Below are 25,362 nucleotides of genomic sequence, written 5' to 3'. Positions count from 1 at the left end.
GTTTGGACAAATTTATTCGCAGTATCTTTAATATAAGAATTGCAACGTGTTTCTACGTGCACCATATCGCCATTTTTCTTTTCGACGGAGATCCCAGCCAACGGAAGTTTTGGAACGAAAACCAAGGAGCATAGTACCACTACGATATACTGTAACGTTGTATGTCCATAAACAGGCTAATCCTTTCTATGCGAAACGACAGAATCTTGTTGTTCGCGATTTTTACCATTGCTCTATGGCCAGTTTCATACTCCCCCCCCCCGAAGGGGGGTTATTATGAACTCCTGTTAATACTTTAGATGGTTAAATGGTTTCCTATTTGATATATTCATTATACTACATGCCTTCGGGGAAACAACAAACAAAAACGAAATTTCTAATCTAAACCACATTTCATTCCATTAAGTAATTATCTTAATCATAACTGTACACATAACGTAGACTTACCCAAAATGGACTTCCACAAAATTCATTCATTTACAATGAGTTGAAGTTGACAGAAAATCTGTTAAAGTTAAAACTACACTTAACGCTATTGCGAAAAACATTTTATTGCTAAGAGGTCCAACGTTGCCTTATAAAGAGTTTTTTTCTTTTCATGCTATAATTTTTGAAGATATAGTAATAAAATTTACTTCAAAAATAAACTAAAAACTAGGTAATATAATTACTAATACACTTCAAATAGAACTTCTTTATATTTCGCGCTTATAGGCCCACATTGTATTCTAGAGTCCCTTGCATTTCTATTTCTAAGGAGTTGGAGTTCTCCCCTGTTCTAGATATTAACCTTAATTACGACTTTGGGATTTTATGCCAAATCTCTGTAAAATTGACATTTCGGGTAGACTTTATAATTAATAATGATACTTTTAAAATATTACATACCGATTTTAATTAGACAACTGGTGTGTGATTGATAACTTTCCTAAACCCTAAGAACCTATTTGGTTAACTATTTCATAATAAATCTCATAACAATGATGGAGCTTTTATCTTCTAACTATGATAAAAATTAAACCTTTAACGCTCGATACTCTGTCTAAACAAAGACTAGATAAAAAAGTAAGGTGTGCTTCTACGAGATGTGCACTCTAACGTGGGAGCTATTTTATTGTTTAGTCAGGTTGTTTTATCAGGAACTTTATCGAAGGTTATTGCTTTATAGTAAATTTTCAATCATTTTAGATTGTATTGTTTTAATTTAAAATTCCCAATATGTTAGCTTCTAAAAAAATTAAAATTATTTATTCAGTTTTAAAACAAGTTGGGAAACCAAAATTAACGTCTCCGAGTCGAGAAACAATTAAGAGGTTTTTCTTAAATATTTAGATAAATTAACAAATACAATTGATATTAGTTATTTTAAGCGTCATTAATTTCCCTTAATTCTGGTTAAATCGTTTTAAGAAACTCTACTCCTAAAATTATTTTAAACATAACTATTGCTGACGTTGGAATTCAAACGTATGCCTCTTTAACAATTTTTGGAAATTAGGGTATATTGATTCACAATAAATGATAATGAAACTCACAATTGCGTGAACCTTTGGTGGAAGCTCTATCATTGGGAGGCTAGAGTGACGTTTCTCGTAACCCTTGCCGATCTCCACGTACTTCTTGATCCTAACGATGGGAGAAGCCAAAAATTGCTTTCTGCGAACACGTTTGCTTCGATTTGCCAACTGAGAATGCGGTGACAGTCACTTACAGAAAAGCTCAGTGTAATACCTCTCCGTGATGTCATCGTCACTCGGAGAGGTAAAAGGGGGTGAGAAGTATAACGATTTATACTTGATAAAGTTCAAAATGATTGATTGCGTATGTAAGGTAACTATTAATTTAAAACCGCTATAGTAACGTTGCCTTTCACATTCAAAAATTCCCCGCTACTAAACTATATAGTGTCTTCGCCGTAAGAAATTCTACGTCTACTGTTTTATTTTAAAATTACTTATGTAGGGTCTCAAATAGAATTGTAATTATTAATCATTTTACTTTGGAGAAATAATTTAAGTTTCTGCATTCCATTTGATCCTCGAAAAAACAGAAGCGACATAAGGAATTCTTCTCTCTCCGTCTCAAATGAGAAAGTGAATCTCTGAGATATGGGCGGGACCACAAGGTGAATAATCTAACACCAAGGTCCTAAATAAGAATTTTTGCCGTAGCCTCTAGATCTGAAAGTTGTGACGTTAAGTTTTTTACGTTCCCAACGGAGCTCGCGTGAATGAAGAGATAAAATTTCTAAAATCTTGGCCACGACCTTGAACGAGGTTTCGAAGCAGCGCTCCACAGCGGTGGAGAGTGAAGTTAAGCAGGCGGGGCTAATTTTTTATCTGAGTATGTTCAAGCATGGAGGTTTCATCCATGTGCACGGTGTTTACGTTTTTCATTGCGACGGCGTATCGATTGGCGTACTAAGGCTTTTAAAGAGGGTGGTTAATTCGACATAATGGATAAATTTAAAGCCGACAGAAGTATATTTTTCAGGCGCGGAAATACTCTGAGTTTGTTTTGAGAGCCCTTTATCCATTTCTAAATTAATACATTTGCACCCGATTCGTTATTCGTAAATTCCTCGGCCATAACGTAAACTTATAAGATATTCGTCTCTCTATTGGCCGAGAAGCTCATCACAAGCGGACCCAACCTCCAATCCAAAAATTGAAGTTTCGTACATTTTTTAAGGGGGGTGGAATTTTTTTAGTGAGACCCAGATTTCCGCGGCTGATGTTAGTTGACGTCGAGAAAAAATGTTAGGAGAGAAAAACTTTGGGCGTTCAACTACTGTTTACTCTCCGGTAAATACATTCGGCCTAGCCTTGGGATATCAAGTTTTAGGAACACTCGAGATGAGACGTTCGTTAGAGAGAACCTGACACACAATACCCTCATTCGTAGGCTGGAAAGCTATGTCCTTGGTGTTAGATTATTCACCTTGTGGTACAACATAAGATGATCCCACATCTATAAGTGTCGCGGAACAACTAGAACTTCCCATAGGACCCAATGAAAATTTGAAAGAGTACAATATATTCAAAAATTATTTAATTTATTTAAATATTCTTCCAGGACACGATTCGAGTATTAAATTTTATTTAATACTGCATGTAGTTTTAAGCTGTATTACGAATAAAAGGTTTAGTTAGACTAGATCGGCATCTTTGGCCATTCCATAAAATATGGAATTACTGTCCTTGAGTAGATTTTCTGGGGAGTCAAACTCGGCTACCTCCCCCTTATCCAGCACAATTACTCTACATATTTATAGTTAGTGTTAGTAGATATTGAAAAGGTAAAGACGATATAAAGTAAGGATGCATACCTGTCATAGTCCATGATAGTGTTTAGTCTATGGGCGATGGTCAGAACAGTACATTCTTCGAACTCTTTCCTAATTGTAGTTTGAATTAGCTCGTCAGTTTCCATATCTACTGCGGCAGTGGCTTCGTCCATGATTAATACTTTGGTTTTTCTCAATAAAGCTCTGGCTAGGCATAGAAGTTGGCGTTGCCCCACACTGTCAATATTTAAAAAAATTGAAATTTGAAAACCTTTATACATAGATAAACGGAGCAAGGCAACCAATGTTAGAGATCAACATAATCTATCCATTATCCTTGTCATTTTATTTTTATCCGTGCTTGAAAACTATCCACAGAACTTGCATGTTAAATCGTACTATATCCACAATTTTATCCAATCAATTGCGGAGAAAATGTGGAGCTATAATCAATTTTTTAACTGTGAAAATGTGATACGAAGTAAAGTCTATTTTAATCGCGAAACCTGATTTTAAAATAATCGATCTGTAGTCTTAGCCTGAGGCATTTCACGTTTAAATTATATCGAAATGTTTACTTAAAATAATTTTTAACGATTTAATTGCTTTAAAAATTAACTGTCAGTTTTGTGATTTTAACAAACATCAAGTGCGAAAAACATTTTTTTAAAATCAACAATTAATGTACTTATTGATCACTTATAAGTTACATAGTTTAGGGAACATGTGATATACTTATAGTAAAGTCTATTAATATCACGATTTTAAACTTTCCTACACCAGTTTTAACTTTCAGTTCAAAAATGTGCTTGATAAAAAGTATCAATTGTTCGAAGTGTCAAAAAATATTTTACAGCATTTGATTTTGAAGAAAAAATACTGTCAACTATTTAAAGTTTGGTACAAGAACCCATACAAGATCTGAGAACGTATAAATAGGCATTATTTAGGTTTCCATGACCTCATATTGCATATGGTCTATATGGGGGTAATGGTGAGGGAACCCGAAAGAGTGAGGAAAAAACCCCAGATTATGGAATAACAGTTCAATTCTATCTTTGAACCTTATTTTCAGATCACTAATGGGTTCTTAATTGACTTAATACATAGAATGTAGAAAAAAATCTCACCTCAAATTTTCCCCTCCTTCACTTATATCATGTAATAAACATTTTTCCGTTGATGTCACATAGGCTTTTAAATGAGCGTGTTCAAGGGCAGCCCAAAGTTCATCATCAGTGTGAGTGTCAAAAGGATCCAAGTTCAATCTAAGCGTTCCAGTGAACAAAACTGGATCCTAGCAAATTAAAACATTCATTAAGGTTTTGACCAGAATAATTCATTCCCTATGTAATTAATCAGGAAATTATTTTCCAAAATCACTGGAAGCCCTTCTTGGCATAGAACCTAGCTTTAAATGTTATAACGCATTAAAGGGAGGGTAAAGAGGAAAATAAAGTGATTTTTTATCGATTCTTCTACTAATTATAAGACCAGTCTGCATAGTGAAACATCCAGGAAATATCTCTGAATGATTTTAAAATTCAAATTAGGTTCAGATTTTATGAATAATTTCAAATAAGGACCACTGACCAATCGTGTAACGCCGTGCCTTCCTGCTAACAAAATTTCCGTTGCACACTCTGCATCTCGTGCCACGATTGTCATATCTGGAGCAACTTTTATCATATCTTGAAGTAAATTTCATTTGGCATGGAGCGTGCCACGAGAAGGCGTTACGTGATTGGTCGGAGGTCCTTATTTCAAATTATCGTTAAAATCTGAACTAATTCGAATTTTGAAATCATTTGGAGATATTTCCTGAATGTTTCACTATGCAGAATGGTCTTATAATTAGTAGAAGAATCGTTAAAAATACTTGATTTTACAATTCACCCTCCCTTTAAGGATGCCATTAAACATTGACAAACACGTCATTTTGCATGTATGGTAACATAAAAGCTTCTTATTGACTGACTTAAAGAAAAGGGAAGGAGTAAATTCGGAAACGTTTTCACGATGGTACCCATTCTTAACTATCTATACTTTCCTATTAGCACAGTGCATTATACCTGAGGGATAATGGTCAGCTTTGATCTCAGGTCATAGAGTCCTAGTTTGGAAATATCTATGCCATCGATCATAATGCGTCCAGTCACACTCTCGATGAGACGGAAGAGACACAGTGTCAATGACGACTTTCCAGCACCCGTTCGTCCCACTATGCCAACTTTCTCTTTGGGACGGATGTTGCAGTTAATTTTCTTGAGCACCAAGTCCAACCCATCTCGATAGCGAACAGAATAGTCTTCGAATTGGATATTGCCTTCGTGAGGCCATTCTGGACCAGGTTTTGAAGACTCCACTCTCCTTGGAGCCTATGAACGTAAAGGTGATTAAACCATCCTGGGTTTAAAGTAAAATAAGAAATTCGAAGATGCAGTTTACCTCAATTGGTGTTGTTGTATATTCCAAACATCTTTCCACACAGACTATATTAGTTTCGATATCGGCGCTTGCTCGAACAAGCATGTTCAATGTAGCAGTCATCTGTGATTTAAATTATTAGTTTCAAGAATATTAAGTGTCTTTTCAAAGATTACCGTTAAAGAGTAACTGATAGCCAAACCAGCGATACCCGGGCTAAGAGTCTCTCGTGATAAAACCGCAAATAATGCAGCAAGGAACGATATTGTATAACCTAAGAACTCAAGCCTGATTGCAAGCCACCTAAAAGTTGCATTGAACTTCTATCAAATTCTTTTTAATTATATAGCCACTTTGCAAAAGAGGAGTATTGTCTCTTCAATATGTGGTCAAGACAGAACATTCGGTAGCTAGATTCAACGACGTTAGATAGGGCTTGAAGGTAGACAGTCCATCAAAGTCCAAGTTTTGTTTGAAGTCATATCTAACGTCTTTGGAATCACATACAGAATGTGCCGTCTTAAGAAAACCAAGTGCCACCAAACTCCATTGTACCCCAAAATTGGTTTTTGAAAATAGGGGTTCATTAAGCAATTGTCATCTGACTACGAGGGCAAATTACCTATTAGAAGCGATACTCGGAAAGTAACTACAATGATTATAATCCACTCTGTTATTAGACTCTTCAATAAAATCTCCTGTTGCACCAAACGCTCTGATCGAAGTAGATCCACTGACAGTTTCAGAGAAATGAGTATAAATAGGTGATCGAGTAACTGATTCCAATCGTTTTAACTGACGTGATGATGCGATGTAAAATAACTATAAACGGTAGCGAAAATTAATATTAAACTAAATCATTTTTATTTTACTTAACTTAATTCAATGGTCAGTTACTACTCACCTGTACTAAATAGTACACAACTGCCAAGGGAATCATCACCAGGATGAAGTACCAAGTTTGTAACGATATAAGTATTATTGCCACTATAGCCCTGAATACTGTGACGAGCCACATGCGCAAGTTGAAACGAATGACATTGTCAATTGAGTCAATGTCTTTCGTGAATCTGTTCAGAATTCGACCCATGGGTGTTGTGTCAAAAAAGGACATTGGTGCTTTTAAAATATGAGTTAAACTATCATCGTGCAAGATTTTGGCACCAGTTAACGTGCAGAGTGAGAGGATAAGTGATCCCATCATAATAAATATGGCTAATCACAAAAACCAGTAGAGTTTAGCGTTAATACGGGAAACAGTTTCGAAACATGAGAATATTTTTAAACTTGCCTTCGCCACCCCCGAGTGCACTGTAAACTCCGAGTCGTGTGTCTCTTAATTTCGTATCGTACATATTATTTGGATCTAACGAATCATTACTCCACTCACTTAGCCAGATGCTAGAGCCAATATTAAAGCCGTGCGCAAAGGCGAACGCTAAGATAACCCAAATGGTGCTCTGCCATCCGCAAGCTTTGAAGTATTTAAAGTAGACATCCATTTTCACCTTGAATGCCAATGAAACCATTTAAGTAATGCTTAAACTTAATAGTCATTGCGAATGATACTCACTGAACCCTCTTCTGATGTTTCGGCATCAATTAGCTTAGTTTGGTCGACGATCTTACGTAAGTCTTCCTTTGATGATCCTTTACCACCTTGCATACTCGTTACAGTGGATGTTCTTCTCCTAAGGCTTTCAGTAACGGACATTTGTCGATTAGACATTGTTCTAGTCCTACCATGCGCACTGTCTGAGAATACTCCACCGTCACTTTCACCCCCACTACGTATCGAGATTTGCCTAGAATAAGAAACGCAAAGATATTATTATACAAATTTGATGGCTATACCATGCGGTTTACAAGCTAGCTTTGAAACATAATTATAATGTTTCGCTTCCAATAGCACCTAAATCACATGTTTTATTCTAAGGCAACGGTTTTTCTGTGACATCATTTAACGAAACTGAATATCCACGAGCTAAAGACATAAAAATCATGAGGGACGCTATCAACAAAATGCAAAACATTGTCAACCTTTCTTGCTATCTTTTTGGTATGTCATATCCCTACGCAAATAATGTTAACCTTCTTCGACGGAAGCGGTTCTTAAAAGTACGTACTATACGGACAACCTTTGCACTATTTTGTTTTGCACATCGTTCTCTCAAACCCTAACAATGCTTACTGACAAGAATGTCAAAAGAAACATAAAATCATGAGGGATGCTATCAACCAAATGCTAACATTCTTAAACTCATGTACTATATGGACACCCTTTTGCAAAATTTTGCTTTGTACATTCCGTAACCTAACCTAACCTAACCCCTAACCATTTTGCGTGTAATTTATGGTTCAATGGCCTCTTATTGGAAGAATATTTTTCATGCTATTCTTATCAAACTAAAGCTAATAATGGCTTGCGAACCACAATTTAAGAAATGCTGTTCTATAGTATTACAGAAAGTCATCAAAACCTGAAAAGTTCAGCTGATCCCACATGAGCAGCAATTTGTTCCATCACTTGTAGCTCATTCGGTGTTACGGAATCAACAGCATCAGCGCCTTGTTGAGTTAAATGTTGAACCAAGAATTCCGCAAAAGCTCCCTTTCGAGCAAGAAGTTCATTATAGGATCCTTCTTCGCTAATTTTTCCATCTTTCAAGACAATAATGCTGTCACATTCAGGAAGAACTGTTATTCTGTGAGTGACCAATATTCTTGTTTTTCCCTTGAGTACACCACTATGGCTGATAACGTTATCGAAGATATCCTTGCTAACATGGGCGTCAACGGCGCTTAAAGGATCGTCCAGTAGATAGACGTCCGAATCACTGTACACGGCACGAGCCAAGCTCACTCTTTGCTTTTGTCCTCCACTTAAATTTATTCCCTATAGAAAAAAGTATTTTGTAGCTAGAAGCCATTTGTCATCGAGAATTGAAACGTTGCTAAGCACCTTTTCACCAATTTCAGTCTGGTCTCCACCGGGTAAAATGTCAAAATCGGGTTTGAGGCAACACTTTTCAATGACACTGTTATACCAACGCTCATTAATCTTCTTCAAAAATAAAATGTTATTTCTAAGCGTAGCATTTTGAATCCATGCTTGTTGAGGAACGTATGCAATCCTTCCCTGAGAAAAATTATTGAATTTAGCATTAGTTAACAACCAAAATAAACCTCTCCAAATCGAGACGTAGATAATTAAATAAATATAATTGATATTGATTATTTTTATCGTCAGCAATTTACACTAATATTAGTTAGGCCGTTTTAAGAAACATAATTCCTAAAATCATTTTAAACATAGCTATTGTTGAAGTTTGAATTCTACCGCATGCCTCTTTAACAATTTTGGTAAATTATTAAATGATTACAGTAAATGATAACAAAACCCTCAATTGCGTAAAACTTTGGTGCAAACCCTGCCATTGGTAGGCTATAAGATTCTTGTAATCCTAGACGATACCCGCATAAATCTTAACCCTAACGACGATAATGGAACTGCGAACGCGTCCCGGATAAAGCATAAACGTTTGCTCCGATTGTCCAACTGCGAACGCGGTGAAACACACAAATACGTGCTCTGTAATACCTCTCCGTGACGTCATCGTCACTTGGAGAGGTGAAAAGATATGTTCCATAAGTTTGTCACGAGTTAATGAGAGCTGGCCACGAAGTGACGTAGGTGAAACGTCATAGATAAAGCCACGCTTGGTGAAGCGCTGTTAAAGTCTCAACACAGTTTAAATACCGAGTGTAGTCAATTCCCACGTCGTTCTCTCCCATTAGAAATATAGGTTGTGTCACACTTATGGAACATATATTATAAACTTCTGGTAGAATTTTTTCTTATCTGATATATCTCAAGGAAAAACCAAACTAGTTATGCAATAAGGGAAGTTCTTAAATTACCTTGATATTAACTTGTCCAGATAGTTTCAGCATGTCACCAAGTATTGCAGATAGAAGTGAAGACTTTCCAGAACCAACGGTACCAACAATGGCCACCAAGGACCCTTTTTCTACGTTTAAGTTGAGATCTTTCAACAGTGGTTCTTCGTCGCTTGACCAGGTGAAAGAGGCGTTTTTCACTGACAATGGAGTGTCTAAAAAGAATTTCAACGGTTATTACCAAGTTTTTTTATTATCATTTTTTGTGATTGAACTGATTCGAGTATATTCTACCTCCAGTTGAACTATCACGGGTTATTGCATTTGGGTCAAGTTCGTCGCAGCTCAAGAAGTTATTCAAACGAGTTAAAGAGACTAAAAACTGCAAAAGAGTTCAGTTTCAAAAATTTTCTGTTGGAAAATCCAATATTATACACTAGTTACATACCATGGCAGCGAAAGTGATGACCATTGGCAAAAAGGCAAATGGCATTTTAAGGATGTTGAACAGAGATAATGATACGAAAGCTTTATTCGCATCAAGAATATTATTTGGGCTTATTAATACGAATACTGCAAAACTGGCCAAACTGACCTAAAATTATTAACAAGAGTTTTATTTAAATATGCAAAGAAATACAGGACCATCTCATTTGTAGAGAAATAATACTATTAGTTAAATTATAAATACATAGATTTCGTCTACTTGAAATCTTTAATAGGTCATTTTCTGGGTATTTCTGCTCGAATTAAATGGGAGGGTATGTACAAACTGTCATCCTCTGACGTCATGCATAATTCACCACGTGACATTCACGTAGATAGCGATCTGCTCCGTGAATCGAACGATCTATGAGCGCCGAACCTGAATGTAATCAAGTCTCAACGAGTAGCCCTAGTGTCGACGGTGGGCCAATGAAACACTTGAAAGGTGGTGCTTGTGGTTTACTAAAGCTTTAAACCCATCCACTTACCTTCAATCAGATTCAAGTCAAGAGTTGTTTAACATGGAATAAGCTCCATTAGCAGTTTACCACGGAACTCCGAGGTGAAAATTTCTTAACACCCCAGCGTGGATTTGAATCACCGACCTTGGATCACCGTCACAATGGTCTAACCATCAATAGCGAGCCCCAGTAGCTCAGATGGTTAGAGTATTGGGACGGTGACCCAAGGTCGGTGGTTCAAATCCACTCTGGAGTGTTAAGAAATTTTCACATCACAGTTCCGTGGTAAACTGCTAATGGAGCTTATTCCATGTTAAACAACTCTTGACTTGAATGCACAAGCCTATACCGGGCAAAATACGGTGAATGAACCATTGATCGCTTAACCTGAGAGTTAACATTAAAGAGTTAACTAAAAGATGTTACTGTTGCGGCTCAATAGCGAGCCTCAGTAGCTCAGATGGTTAGAGCACCCAAGGTCGGTGGTTCAAATCCACTCTGGGGTGCTAAGAAATTTTCACCTCAGAGTTCCGTGGTTCAATCAGATATTTGTATTGGGGTCTATGGTCTATTAATGATTCCAAATAGAAGTAATCTATGTATTCCTGGCTAAATCTATACACTTACAAAAAATGGAGCTGTTGTAAAGAAAAATGTAATGACAGCGGAATAATAGGCTTGGGTTGTTAAACTTTTCACTTCGCCTTGTCTGAAGTCCATGGCTTTCTTTTCAAACGATTCTTCCCAACCATATAACTTCAAAACTTTAATACCGCCTAGAATTTCGTTCATCAGTTTGGTACGTTTGTCCTTTGCCTTCATTAGGAAAACCTTTTTATACCGGTAAAGATTATAAAACTTAAGATTAAAAAAATTACAGCCAAATTATTAAAGACCGTTCTGATTATGTGTGGGATTAGTCTCAATCACGTGGTAATTAGAGGTCGGCATTATCTATCCATTATCCACGTTATTTTATCTTTATCCATACTCGAACATTATCCACAGAACTTGCATGTTAAATCGTAATATATCCCCAACTTTGTTTATAAATAATCGGTTATCCACCAATTTGTGGATAATGGATAGAAAATGCCGAGCTTTATTGGTAATTATGGAAAACCAAAAAACAAAAACGTTTCTCCTTTGGAAGTCAGAATAGTTCTTCGCATTTGGAAAAGGATTTATCGGAATACATATTTGCACACATAATTACTCAGATCTCGCTTGTTTCAATGAGTTTTGTCAAAGTATTAGGCCTACCTGAAGAGTTTTCAGTTTAACTGTAATATATCCATTAACTGGGACCAAAAGAATCATGAAGCCTAAACCGGCCAAAGTTGAAACTCCTATTTGTTGCCACAGCAAATACAGTGCGACTCCAATTTGCAACGGAGCTGACCATAGTATGTTAACTAAAGGCATGAAATCCACTAATCTTTGGATATCAACCGACATCAAGTTTACAATTTCCCCAACGGTGTAGTTGCGGCGTGCAGAACTGGATAGTACTATTGCCTACAAATAATAAGAAGAACACATTAAATCGTGTTTGTGCGGTTTCCATGTATTTCCATTAACATAAGTTTAAAAGACATGTTCCAGTTCCTAAAGTTCGCAATGGTAGACTTACTGAGAGCTAGTTCGAGAACGACGCGAGAATTGACTACAATCTGTTTTGTAGTCCATCTTCCTATTTAGTCTGTACTAAGCCTTTGACAGCCCCTCACCAGTTGTCGCTTTACGAGAATCTGTAACCTACGTCACTTCATGACAAGCTCTCAGTAACCAGTGACAAACTTATGAAAGATATCTTATGAACTTATGTCATGCTTCCTTCTGATTTTTTGAACTTTCGTTATATGCAAAAAATTTAGTATAGACATATTTAACAAAAGGAGTCCACAATCCGTAATTATACAGCGTTTCTAAGCGTATTTAGGATTGTTTCACGTCAAAAGTAAAAAGACTCAAAATTTACCCAAATATATAAGGTAAAATGACAGAGAAAGTTAGCAGATTGCGTGACATTGCAGTCTTTTAAGTGAAAATCTTTTTGGCAAACGAAAAGAGATGTTTTTAAATAAGCTCTTACTTTTCTGTAAATTGCAGAAACCATGGCCGACTTCATTCTTAAACCAACGCAATAAACAATGTATTCATGCTGGTTGTTTAAAATCGATTCAATCATTGCAGAAAAGAAAAGCAAGCCAGCGTAGAAGAAGCCTTTCCAATAGGCGTCATTGCCACTAACGAAAGCAATCAACTCGCTAAATGGAAAGAAATAAAAATGGTTGTCAAACCTCGAAATTTGCTCAAAAGGAAAATTAAACTATGATATAGAAATAGTAACGTAATAACAAGTGAAATTGTTTTTCACGATGCACACACAAGACTTTGTGGGTACATCGTTGAATCCAATTTTAAAATCAACTAATTTTGTCCCGTTATATGTTTATTTAATGGAAAATTCAAGAAAATATGAGAACAGTCTTTAACATCAAAAATATCTGTTAATCTGATGACGATATGGTTCGTTGCTCGCTTGGAGAGTGTTTAATTAAATGAAATATTTTCTTACTCAAGGATAAGTGGACTGGCAAATGTCAACAAGCTTGCCACAAACTTGATAACGACTGCCGTGAGAAAAGGAAGACCGAATGCCTTGATGATTGGTGTTAAAATTCCAGCTGTTGGTTTATTCGATGAAGAGTCAAACGCCTCGGTTGAGGGTGCCATGGAAGCCTTCAATCTGTTGAAGAAATTATCGAAACATTTTACTTTAATCTTTGCTTTAATTTTAAAAAAAGTAATAGATTTTATTGCACACTCACTTCATGGATTTTTCCATCATAGGATTATAATACTTATCAAATTGCGACACTATTACTTTTGATTTGTTGGCATCAGATAATGTCCACATATCGTCCATGTGTAATGGGTTTTTGTATCCTTTTATCGCGAGGCTGATATAGAGAAGTAAATTCAAGTTTTAATTTTTTTTGTAACTAAGAAGATATTGCAGGTAAATTTCAGGATAGAATATTTATTGGAAATAACGTAAAAATATCGAGAATTTCAGATTGAAACCATGAATGCGCTACAATATTAAAGAATATTCAAATAATTAGGTTTTCTGATGTGAAAGAGCGCTGTAAAATCCAATAGGAGGAATCCGTCATGTGGTGGTAGTTGTCGCCCAATAGTGTTTTTAGCACTCTTTTGTCGCTTTCTCAGAGGTGTCGAATGCATCGAATCGAAAAGAAAACCATAATTGTTTGTCTCTTCTTCAATATTGAATATGGAATCTTGGTTTCAATATTGAAATATGCATTATTTTTATGCTCTTTCAAATAAAACTCAAATATTCTAGCCTGCTATTTTCTTCAGGTAATTCAATTTAAATCTTACTCATTAAACCACCAAAAGCTCAAATGTGACAAAAACGAAGACGTTTCTTCTGGACTAATTTTCTGAAGTAAAAAGAAAATAAAACCAAATATAACCCAAACTTGCTATTTTTAGTAAAATCTTAAATCTGGGTAAGCACGCATTTGCGAAATACGGACGGGTGAAGTATTTTCAAACATAAGATGGACTGCCTAGATCTCAGCTTTTCCCCTCTTAGTTCCACCCCATAGCTAAGCCTTTAGCGTCTGATACTATATCTTAACTTCTCTTCACAGTTTATGTTTTACCTGTCAACTTGCTTCTTTTTGGCCCAGTTATCTCTGATTTGGTCAAACACAACTAACTAAAGACGTTAATACCATTACACGTTAGAATAAACAGAAGTAGCTATAGTGAGCGAGTACAACAGTGATTTCAAAATTTCAACTGCTGGTTTCGTTTTTCAATAAACATATTTTTCGTTTTAAAATAATAGTCTAGGCTTTATCTACGAACAGGTGGGTCCTGATTTCAATGCACAGAGAGACGGTGCCTAGCGCCAAGTCACAGCTACCCGACAGCGCCCTTTTCAAACTTTTACCGTTAACATCCGCAAGTTTTGATGGAAAGGAAACCTTGGTAAGACCACGGTGGAAACCTTATTTAACAAATGGGGACAAAACTCAACGGAAAAGGGTTTTTTTTCAGGTTTTTCACTTATAACCTATACTGTCCTAGTTTTTTGTAAGGAAAAGAACGAACGTTAAAAGGGCTTAGCAGGGAGGAATGTTCATAAATTTTGCTGTTCTCTCCAAGATTAATGTCATTGATTATTCCTGTCTCGTCTCAAAAAGAAATCAGTACGAAACTAAACTTTGAAAATCACAAACCTCAATGTTTAGTCCTGGTTGCTGCAAAGTGGATTTATGATCGGCAAAGCAGAACAGTATCAATTCACAAAAAACCAATGGTAATGTGACTGATATTAGAATGAAAGACACTTCATCCTTGTCTGCTTGATATGCAACTTCCTACAAGGTAATAAAAATGAGAGAAATTTTATTTGAACTAAGCATCACAAAACTTTACTTCACATTGTAAAATATAACTTACACTGTTGTATATTTGAAGTAGAAATGATCGAAAAATAATGACTTCAGAAAGTGTCAGCAACAAGAAGAATATGAACAGCACACCGGAGGTTCTGATACCACGTTTTCGACCAGTATGAATCAAAATGATGCACAAAATCTGAGAGATATATGTTCCACAATTAAAAATGACTAATATTATTAAAACTATAGCTTTCCCATGTAATTTCATTTAGCAGAGCAACCAAACCTAACACATGGAGAGGCAAAAGCCCAAAATGGAAACCGTGCTGTCAGGATTTAGCATGAGAAAGAATTTAATGTTGTTCATGGATTAATTTGCGATCTTGAATTATTTAGTTTTCATCTTTATGCTGAAAAAAGGCTTGCGTTTAAGCTGATAAAAGCTAATGCTATGAAAATGATACAGTTTCAGTGGGAAGTTAATCCACAAAGGCCTATGAAAGCTACATTCTGCTGTGCATTTTAGCTATGTCGGTTTTATTTAAAGACCCATATTCAATTACAATCACAGAGAAATGAAAAATTCATAAAGATGTCCATGAACGGAACGTTTCTCACTACCAGTTAAGCAATAGCTTATTACAGGTATATTGTAACACAGCTACAAAGCTAGTGTTTTAAAATAATAATAATGTCTTATTTGCCAGTGTGGACTATAGTTACAGTTCAATGGTCAAGTCGAAAACAATTTTTTTGCCTAAAAATCATTAGGGTAACTACTTTCTTTCTTCAATTAATACCAATTGTATATAACGTAGAGAGATTACAGCTACGCAAAATCAAACAATTATGTACGATAAACCCAAACACCATAACTTTAAAAGATATGTTCCTCAAGTATACCATTACCTACACTTTGTAATGCTAGACACTTTGTGAGCGCTAGTTCGAGAACGAGGCGAGAATTGACTACACTCGGTTTAGCAGACCACATTTCTATTTAGTCTGTACTAAGCCACCAGGGGTCGTTTTACGAGAATCTATGACGTTTCACCTACGTCACTTCATGACAAGCCCTCAGTATCCCGTGACAAACTTATGGAACTTATCTCATGAACTTAAGCTTATTCTGAAAAAGTTATATAACTAAACCCTATCCGTGACTGCCTCTCCATAATGATTGTTTCTTATCTGAAATGGATAACGGTCGTTTGAAATAGAGCTCGGCGTTATCTATCCATTGTCCACGTCTTTTTATCTACATCCATAGTCAAAAATTATTCACAGAACTTGCATGTTAAATGGTATTATATCCACAACTTGGTTTATAAATAATTGGTTATCCACTAATTTGTGTATAATGGATAGAAAATGCCGAGCTCTAGATTGAAAAAAATGCAACTTACGTAGGATAACGATTTAACAAATGACCCATAGTAACTTGAAGGGTAGACATCACCACCATCCAAGTAAATCAATACGGCTCTTATCATGTCAGCCAATGATACGCCAGTGAGACACGTTGCAATGAACTATATAAAAAAAACAATGTTTATTATGATACCAAAGAAGATACACGCCCCAGGAATGGAAAGTGTAGCTTCCTCTAGTGTAAATTTTTGGCTGGCCCCTCCTAGTACGCTCCAAAGGCCGGCTCGGTTGACCGAGGTATTTCCGGCTACATTGAAATTGCATAGACCGGAAGTTCCTTTGTTAACCAAAACCCCCAGACATACCTTCCATTCCTGGAGCGTATATTTTCTTTGAAAAATTGTTTACAAAAATGTTTACCATTCTGGTTATTGTTAGTAAATTCCACGCATTGCTTTTCTGGATGCTGTGTGACTGAAAGTATATTTCCAAAGGTGAAAATATCCACAGGAAAGCGCATGGTCCCCAAATTAGTGCAGTGTCTTGAAAACAGGTCGTAAAGTCTGGAACATCCGTGTTCCAGGTGACGTTGTTATCCTGTATATATATGAAATAAGCAGTAAATTAACACAAAATTATAAATCTAATTTTAAACTTCGCTCACCCAGAATTTTCCTCCGCAAAAACTATCCATTACGATTATTGGAGTCTAAGAACCTAAGGAAATAGTTTTTATGTAAAGATTAGATTTTTTATGATATCCGAGTCATTGCCTTTAGCTTTAGTAATAATATTTTTATAATATGAAATTAGAGAAGGCAGTGCTTGATAAGAATCTCGTAACAACTGCCTTGAGAAGTTGAGAATTATCCTTTTCATGCAGCGCTGTTATGTAAAAAAAACCTTACTTTTTGTAAGAATTTATTAACACCTTCAGGAAAACTAAGATGGAAATGCATGTAGACAAAATTACAGCCTCTACTACTATTTCCGTGTTCCGCTTTACTATAGTCCAGAACAGGATAATCTGAATTTCAACCATTTTATTGAACTAGCTAAATTCCTATTGTTTTTTCATTTATCATCGAGGGATAATGTATTTGACATATGCTAGTGTAAACAGTCCCTCTCTGTTTGGATTTATTTCATGTTTGGAAAATGTAAAGTATTTCGTCTTGCTGAGCTTGTTGAAAAATAGGAAATCGTCATCACGTTATGACGCTACTTCCGGTTTTTCAGGCATGCGCTCCGCGATTGTGTACGTGAAGTGAGTCTCGTGATTTGTTGTTAAGCCATGGATAAAGAATACGCGTGAGGGAATGTGTTCAAGCTATCCAATAACATGAAACAAATTTACTCACGCGCATGCATTCTTTATTCATGATCTTACGACTCTGAGCGCGAGCGTCATTTCTCCAGACTAGAAACGTCACTCGTGGCGATTTGTTATATTTTTCAATTAGCTCCTCCTACTTCTGGTGCTTGACCAGTTTATTAATTGCTTCGATCGGTTTTTAAATTGAAGTTGTGGGGGTTACAAGTCCTAGGGTCCAGTTCATTAATTACAAAACCACAGGAAAATTAAGGAGACAAGTGCAAGGACCAGTTCACGCGTGTCTCTGGTCACGGGGACAAGTTTAAGAAAGGATCTTATTTCCCTGACTGCCGTGGACAGGGTTTGGTTGTGGCGTTTAACTTACTAGTTAATTTTAGAAAATGGTCAAACGTTCAGCATTTTCGAAAAGTTTCTTTAATTTTCGAAAGTAGATAACCGTTTTGATTTAGTCAACGACACCAATTATCTATTGCAAAACTGTTACCCGGTTTTTTTATTTCTGATTTAGCCCACCAATATGATGTTAAATTCCAAGGTGAATTATTTATACTGCGTTTTAAAACTTCGAAATATAAAATTAGTACAGCAGCCAACAAGCATATTTTATTTAAATCGTGCACTTTTTGATAAAAGCATGAAAATTGGTGAAAAGATAGTACTATATATGTAGAAGCGATTTAAGATTGGAGGCAACGTGCATTCGCTGTGTAAAGTTAATTATAAGTAATTAAACATGCCTCGAAAGTGTAGTGATACCTGTATGAGAAACCCCTATACTGGCCCTTTTACCCGCTATACGGAGGGGAGTCGACTATAATTCACGACTCTTTACGATCGCGGGGGACCGACACTAAAGCCAATTTTTAGGTAAAACTACCTTTCTGTGGCTTCCAAATTGAATAATGAACAGAAATGTTCATGGATTAAAAGCAAATTATAATTATACATCACCAAATTTTATTCCATCACTGTTTCTTAGCCCTATATTCATTAATTAACTTGTTCTTACATCTCACTTTGTATCCGATGTTCGTACATAAGCCACTCTGCTGGCTTCACGAACAGTGTTTGTTTGATAAATAAATAAATAAATAAATAATATTCAGAATATAATATGTTGAATTATGAGATGTTTCTTGAATAATGAGAAATAAATCATATACATTTTACCAGAAGTTAATGACGTTTTATAAACTTGACGGTTATACAGTATCATGAATTTCTGATTTTACATGTTGACTAACATCGGCGTTAAGCCAAATTGCTGCACGATAAAAATGAGCGTGCTTTCGGCATGCAAAAATGATAACGACCGTTCAATTTTGAACAAGCCTCTATTGACGAATTCAAATTTAACCAGAAACATTCCGTTTTGAACAGGAGTATTTTACGCGTTCAAAACTAAGCACGGGCATTCATTTCTGATCAATATACCGTCATATCGACCAAACCTTAACGCTAGCACTAATTTTTGAACAGCTTATATATTAGCATTCAAAAATTAATCTTTATCTCATTCAATTTTGAATAACTGCCTTGCGCTAATGAAACGTTCAGACATGGTCGTTTTAGCGTTCAAATAGGAATGTATTAGTATTCAAACTAGAGCGTTTTTGGCGTTTAAATAGGATCATTTTGACGTTCAAATGAGTTTGTTTTTGGAGTTCTAACAAGAGTGTTTTTGGCTTTAAAACAAGAGAATTATGGGCGTTCAAACGTGACTATTTTTGGTGTTCAAATGAGAGCGTTTTTGGCTTTTTAACGAGAGCGTTATGAGAGTTCACACGGGAGCTTTTTTTCTAATCAAATGATTGCTTTCTGGGCGTTCAAAGGAGTGTTTTTGGCGAGTTTTTTGGTTATAAATCCAGGTTTATTTAATCACAAAAGTTATTTTTATTATATTTTGATGTTCAAGAACATAATAATTTGCCAATTTTTTTACCATTATTCAGTGGATTTTTTTGTCTTCGAAATTAGGCTCTGGCTGTTGATTTTTCCAGGACACAAATTACGAAATATTATTAGAAAATGGAGGTTATAGCTAAACTAAATTACTGGCTTAACTGGCTGATTAATTACAAAACTAAGTTTGATAGGCGATCGTCCTCTCTAAATAATCGTGAAAACTACTAGCAAAGTTTTTATACAATAAACACCTGCCTTTTACAAAATATTGCTTGTTTTATAGGTCAGATTAGGTTAGGCTTGGTTAGTGTTAGGTAAGGCTTAGTTTAGGTTTTGTCTTTAAGACCTACGGTTCCAAATTTAAGCATTGTGGAACGTTTCATTATTTTAATGCATGATCGCTGTAGTTTGGAATCTGACGTAAACATTGCCAGAAAAATGATGTTCTCCCAAAAAAAAAAAACAGAGATAAGGTAAACATTCCACCGATTTGTACTCGTGTATACGATTAACGATTTAATTCTCATTAAAATTAAACAAATTATATTCAGTATAAGTGAAGTACTAACTATTTTTATGATTAAATAAAATTTGGTGATGTATAATTATAATTTGCTTTTAATCCATGAACATTTCTGTACATTATTCAATTTGGAAGCCGCAGAAAGGTAGTTTTACCTAAAAATTGGCTTTAAGGTATGTCCGCACTAGGCCAAAAATTGCGCTAAGTTCGCTGCGTTCGCTACGCTCGCCAATCACGCCGAGAAAACCAGCTGTTCGCACTTCGAAATTTTCCGCGCTCAGCGTACTCGACGAAGCTGGCGAGAGAGAGAACGAAGTTGAAAATGTTCAACTTTTTGCGTCGGTCTCGCCGGCGTAGGCGACGCACAACCAATCAGCGTCCATCGTTTTACGGACGTCATATTTAAAGAGCTGCATCGGTTTTTATTCACTATAGAAGTCTGAATTAATTGCATGTTGAATCTTGGTTTGGCTGCTATTTGGAATTTTTCTCGTTATGCTGTCGGACAACGAAACTAGAATTGATATTAATGCAAATGCTCAACGAAGAGTTTATCCCCGTATCGTTCGTAATAATATCTCATTTTGGGTGTGAGATTATAAAAATCTCCATCTTTTTTTCTGTCCTGGAAAACTTCTCTAAACCAAATACCTTTTATATGGTCCCTTTTCTTTTGTTTTCGAATTAATAGCAATGAAATAATTAATTTATTCGCATGAGCTAAACGCTTCACTCTACTGCAATTTCCCGCCATTATTTCGATCTATTCACAGAACTTATCCCACGTGACAAAGAAAAGGTCGTGGATTGTTTGTGCGTCGCCTACGCTGGCGAGATCGACGCAAAAAGTTCAACATTTTCAACTTCGTTCTCTCTCTCGCCAGCTTCGTCGAGTACGCTGAGCGCGGAAAATTTCGAAGTGCGAACAGCTGGTTTTCTCGGCGTGATTGGCGAGCGTAGCGAACGCAGCGAACTTAGCGCAATTTTTGGCCTAGTGCGGACATACCTTTAGTGTCGGTCCCCCGCGATCGCAAAGAGTCGTGAATTATAGTCGACTCCCCTCCGTATAGCGGGTAAAAGGGCCAGTATAGGGGTTTCTCATACAGGTATCACTACACTTTCGAGGCATGTTTAATTACTTATAATTAATTTTGCACAGCGAATGCACGTTGCCTCCAATCTTAAATTGCTTCTACATATATAGTACTACCTTTTCACCAATTTTCATGCTTTTATCAAAAAGTGCACGATTATATCCTGTGGCGGCCTAACTAAATCCTTTCCCCATTGAAATACACAAAAAAGCAAGCAATCACAAAATAACCGCATTTTTAGATACGTAAGTAAACTAACACCATGTGAAAAGATTTGTAATATCTTAAAACATCGTCACCCTTCCATCAGACCAATAAGGTCAAAGTACTCAACTTTCCCAATTTTTATTTATCAAAACGGGAAAGTACCACTACTGAGTACTGACAGCTACCAAATAGATAAATTTCAAGAAAGACTTCCTAGAATAGTCTGCTTCATTAGAGGACAACTATCGCGACACTGTGTTCCAGTGGATAGTGAGGTTATATCATCCATGAAACCAGAAGGGGATAATAGAAAAAGGATGCCACTCTGTATCATCTTAATACATTAGTTATGTAACGTCATTCTTCCCAGGCGCACCCTTTTTGTTTGCTCTCCCGCTCATCAAACTACAGATAGGCATCGCACCGTAAGGTGAATTCTATAACTGTTTGGTACTAAATCCTCAGCAATCAACTCCCTAACCTCGTCTTGGGGTGAGACAAAAATCTTAAAGTGCGTCTTGCAAAATAGTTAACGCAAATAGACTAATGATGAGAGAAATATTTATTGCGTGTGATTCGGTTTAGTAACCTTGCTCCAAATGTTCGGATGTTGGGAAGAATGACGTTACACTTACCCCGCTTTGTGGTACACTTCTCTTGAAGAGAAGTATTATATACTTCTGATAAAACGCTGCTCTACGATTAGCAACTAATGTAAAAGCTTAATCGATTTAGGGCGTTTTGCGGCCTTCATTTTACTCGCACGTTCTGTGGTTTCATTGTAATTCACTTTCGATAATGGGGAGTTTGAATAGCTTCTGTAAATAGACTGCTTATGTTTCATAATAATCATACTTTATCTTCAAAGTTTGAAAACTTTTATGTACTTTAATTACATAAACACGTCACCCCTTCTAAAACTCTTATTATACAGGAAGTTACGTACGGGTTTTTAGAACCTAAGTACAATGGGTTCAATGGGCGATTTTGAGTCAAGAAAAGATCTGTGACACTTTTCACTAAAGGCCACAATAAGCAATTTTTAATTGAAAGTTTTTTAAGTAAGAAACTGAAAGACATGGCTAATTTCATAAAATTTTCTTCTCCTAAAACAACAGGCGGCTCCCTAGCATTCTGGATAATCTTCTGAACACGAATTTTATCTTGCCAAAGGCAGGAACCAATCAGACCTAATTCTTAAGGTCCGTTTGGTTCCGGCTTTTGTCTACACTAGCCTTTACCAAGCTTAGCCACTGTATTGTAGGAAAGTTCATCTTTAAGGGGCACAACGGAACCGCCCTTTGATTTAAACTGCTAATTTCATAAATTTTCCATCATAATTTAAAGATTGTGGGCCTTAGTGCCAATTATCATTGAATATACGACTAAAACTTTCGCTTAGAGTAAACTGTGCTTTGGTCCTACCACACCCTGTATATTATGTAATTTAATTACATAATGCCTCATATTTATATAACTCTTAGAGTACTTCATGTTTATTCGTCTTGTATATAATATCTGAGGTTTTAAAGATAAGCCTTCTTGATAAATTGAAATAGAACGATCACGAGTCTACGAGTGTATGTAAATGTATTTCAATTGATTATATAAGTTAAAACGAACAATATGATAAAATTATTTATGCATTTTCATTCTGTTAATTATAAATTGTTAAAAGTTCATCCGAATATAGGCATCTGTATTAATTTGATATAAAAACGTACTTATTATACAGAGTGTTCCTAAAAGGGTGGTAGGACCAGGGTTCAATGGGTCAATTTGAGTCGAAAACGTTTTATGAAATTTAGAACCAAGGGTCATTGTTACAAGTTATGATTTGAGTGTTTAACGGATGAGACAACTGCCGTAACCTTAGCAACTAGTTTCATTAGCTATACTAACCCTGAGCAATTAAGGCTATACTTTATTTTTAAAGGGTGCACCATGTAGCATCAGTTCCCTGAAGAGCAGTTCTTGAAATAGCAATCGCGGTTCTAAAAAGCTGAGGTGTAATTCAAAAGTACTGTTTTAGAAATAGCGGCTGCTGTTTTTGGGAAATAGCAGTGTTTAACAACAATTTTGAAAAATTCTTAATCCTACACTTTACCTTACCTATATAAAAAAATAAAAAATAAAAAAAAATTAATTCTAATTTAACCTTACACTGTTTGGGTTTCAAATAATGTGACCCAATTAACGTTACCTGACCTAGTACTATTTGAGTTCAAATAACCCAACCTACACCCTCAGAAACGTCTCGTTGTTCACATCCGGTTGTACTGATCTTTAGAGAACTGCTGTAATGGTACACCAGGTTTTTGGGAAACCACTTTATAGGGAACTACCGTAACGGGTAAACTGCTTTTTCGGGAAACCGCGGCTATAAGAACCGCTCATATGAGGTCGTCCCATTTTTAAACAAGTTCGTAAATTAATTCTAATATTTGTTAAAGGGATAGAATCGATGTTTTGGCTACTAATGAAAAGATTTCATATTTTAAAATCAGATAGAACCTAAAATTACGTTTTCAAAAATATATATATATTGATACTTTTAATAACTTAACTATTTTTAATTAATTTTTAAAAGTATTGTTTTTTGGGACTGCTCCGATCACTACCCCCTCCTGCGTCGTTTGGCAAAAACACGGTTGAAACATCTACCCACCCCTCCATACGCTCCTCTTATTTGAAGATATGGTAGCTTTACGACTAACAGTAGTTTTCATACTATTTCACTTGTGGATCACAAATAAACTTGGCCTTAACTTTTATTTCGATTTACGTGTTTTGAGAGGCGTGAAAGAAGCTAAATAGTTTCATAGCAATTAAATCGTTTAAGGAAGAGGTTTAGCACATTTAATTTGAAAAATAAATTTTAAAAGCTTGAATTTAGGGCCACTTAGAATAAAAAAATCGATCATGGAAACTAAGCCTTTGCCAAAATGTCGTAGAAAGTGCGTTGTTTTTGACTGTACCAATACAGACTCGGACAAATCTCTGTCATTTCATAGTCTACCAAGTAACGAATTATCCGAATTTGAATTTTCCTCACTTGACTCACGAATTTCGAAAGATTCAACCGAGTCTAAACTATCGGATTCTACTACAGAGTCAGGCCCGTCTGATATTTCGGATTCCGAGCTACGACTCGACGTCGACGATGACATTTTCTATTTGGCTCCTGTAGCAGACGACGGAAAAAAAAACCTACTATCCTCAACTTGAGTTCCCCTATATACTCCTATTTCCAAACAACCAATGAATGAGTGGACGTTAGCAACGTCACTAGGGTAACAAAACAAGTTGGACGGTATTCGCGGCTAGTTTGAATTTCAAAATATCTAACGTACTTTTCTTAATTTTAAACGTTTTAATTCGATTTTTTTTTGGCACACATAATTTTAGGCACATTTTTTTTACCTAAAACTGCCCTCATCTTGTACTAGTCGGAAATCCTTGATTCTATCCCTTTAATCTATTCCGAAGCTATTTTATTGACTATCGCTCAACAAATGGTTGATTATACGAGAAAATGAAGTACTACAAAATATTACTCATTAGTAAAATTAACCCATTTCCTATAAAAAAAATTCAATAGAATTTCTAAAAATACGCGTGCGACGCCGCGGTTAATAGCTATTGAATTAAACAAGGCTTCCAGTTGGAAAAAACAATATCAAAAGTTAAATAAAATAATTGCAACTTCTATAATTTGAGATAAAAAAATTAATTGGAAATTTTTAATGATTTACCTCCAAAAATCCAAGAAATCCTTGTTCTGCCGCTAAAATTGTTCCAAAATCATCGAAGGGGAGAGTTTTAAAAACCATACATTCATCCGAAGATTCTTACGAAACAATGCACACCACGCCGCTTTTCCATTATCAGGAAATTTGGTAGAACTCTTATCTCTGTTTT

At 35.8% G+C, this 25,362-nt stretch overlaps 1 protein-coding gene across 1 annotated transcript; it reads right to left on the bottom strand.

Moving 5' to 3' along the window:
- Window positions 1-3,036: 3,036 nt before the first annotated feature.
- Window positions 3,037-25,296, bottom strand: LOC149616644 (multidrug resistance-associated protein 1-like). Its single transcript, XM_089857426.1, has 27 exons — window positions 25,197-25,296; window positions 17,041-17,093; window positions 16,797-16,973; window positions 16,412-16,537; window positions 15,064-15,201; window positions 14,841-14,981; window positions 13,972-14,033; window positions 13,395-13,526; window positions 13,142-13,312; window positions 12,656-12,830; window positions 11,824-12,078; window positions 11,188-11,391; window positions 10,062-10,208; window positions 9,908-9,995; window positions 9,635-9,828; window positions 8,676-8,852; window positions 8,194-8,609; window positions 7,287-7,518; window positions 7,005-7,221; window positions 6,618-6,928; window positions 6,336-6,535; window positions 5,890-6,016; window positions 5,735-5,836; window positions 5,359-5,664; window positions 4,417-4,583; window positions 3,329-3,523; window positions 3,037-3,260 (listed from the first exon to the last, which is right to left on the bottom strand). The coding sequence occupies exons 2-27, from the start codon at window positions 17,068-17,070 to the stop codon at window positions 3,149-3,151; spliced, it is 4,602 nt and encodes a 1,533-aa protein (XP_089713552.1). The 5' UTR covers window positions 17,071-17,093; window positions 25,197-25,296; the 3' UTR covers window positions 3,037-3,148.
- Between the last annotated feature and the right edge of the window lie 66 nt (window positions 25,297-25,362).

This window comes from Phalangium opilio, unplaced genomic scaffold (genome assembly GCF_054372755.1).
Source record: "Phalangium opilio isolate 3A_F unplaced genomic scaffold, DU_Popi_V2 ptg000217l_1, whole genome shotgun sequence".
Classification (NCBI taxonomy): Eukaryota; Metazoa; Arthropoda; class Arachnida; order Opiliones; family Phalangiidae; genus Phalangium; species Phalangium opilio.
This window is presented reverse-complemented; position numbering and strand designations above follow the sequence as displayed.

Bases quoted from the DNA above. Each gene is read 5' to 3' on its own strand.
- LOC149616644 (XM_089857426.1), bottom strand. From the start codon at position 17,070: ATGGATAGTTTTTGCGGAGGAAAATTCTGG. The intron at 12,831-13,141 runs GTAAGAAAATAT...CTTTCCATTTAG, and splicing joins GCCAGTCCACTTATCCTTGA to CGAGTTGATTGCTTTCGTTA. The intron at 6,929-7,004 runs GCAAGTTTAAAA...TTTTGTGATTAG, and splicing joins TGCACTCGGGGGTGGCGAAG to CCATATTTATTATGATGGGA.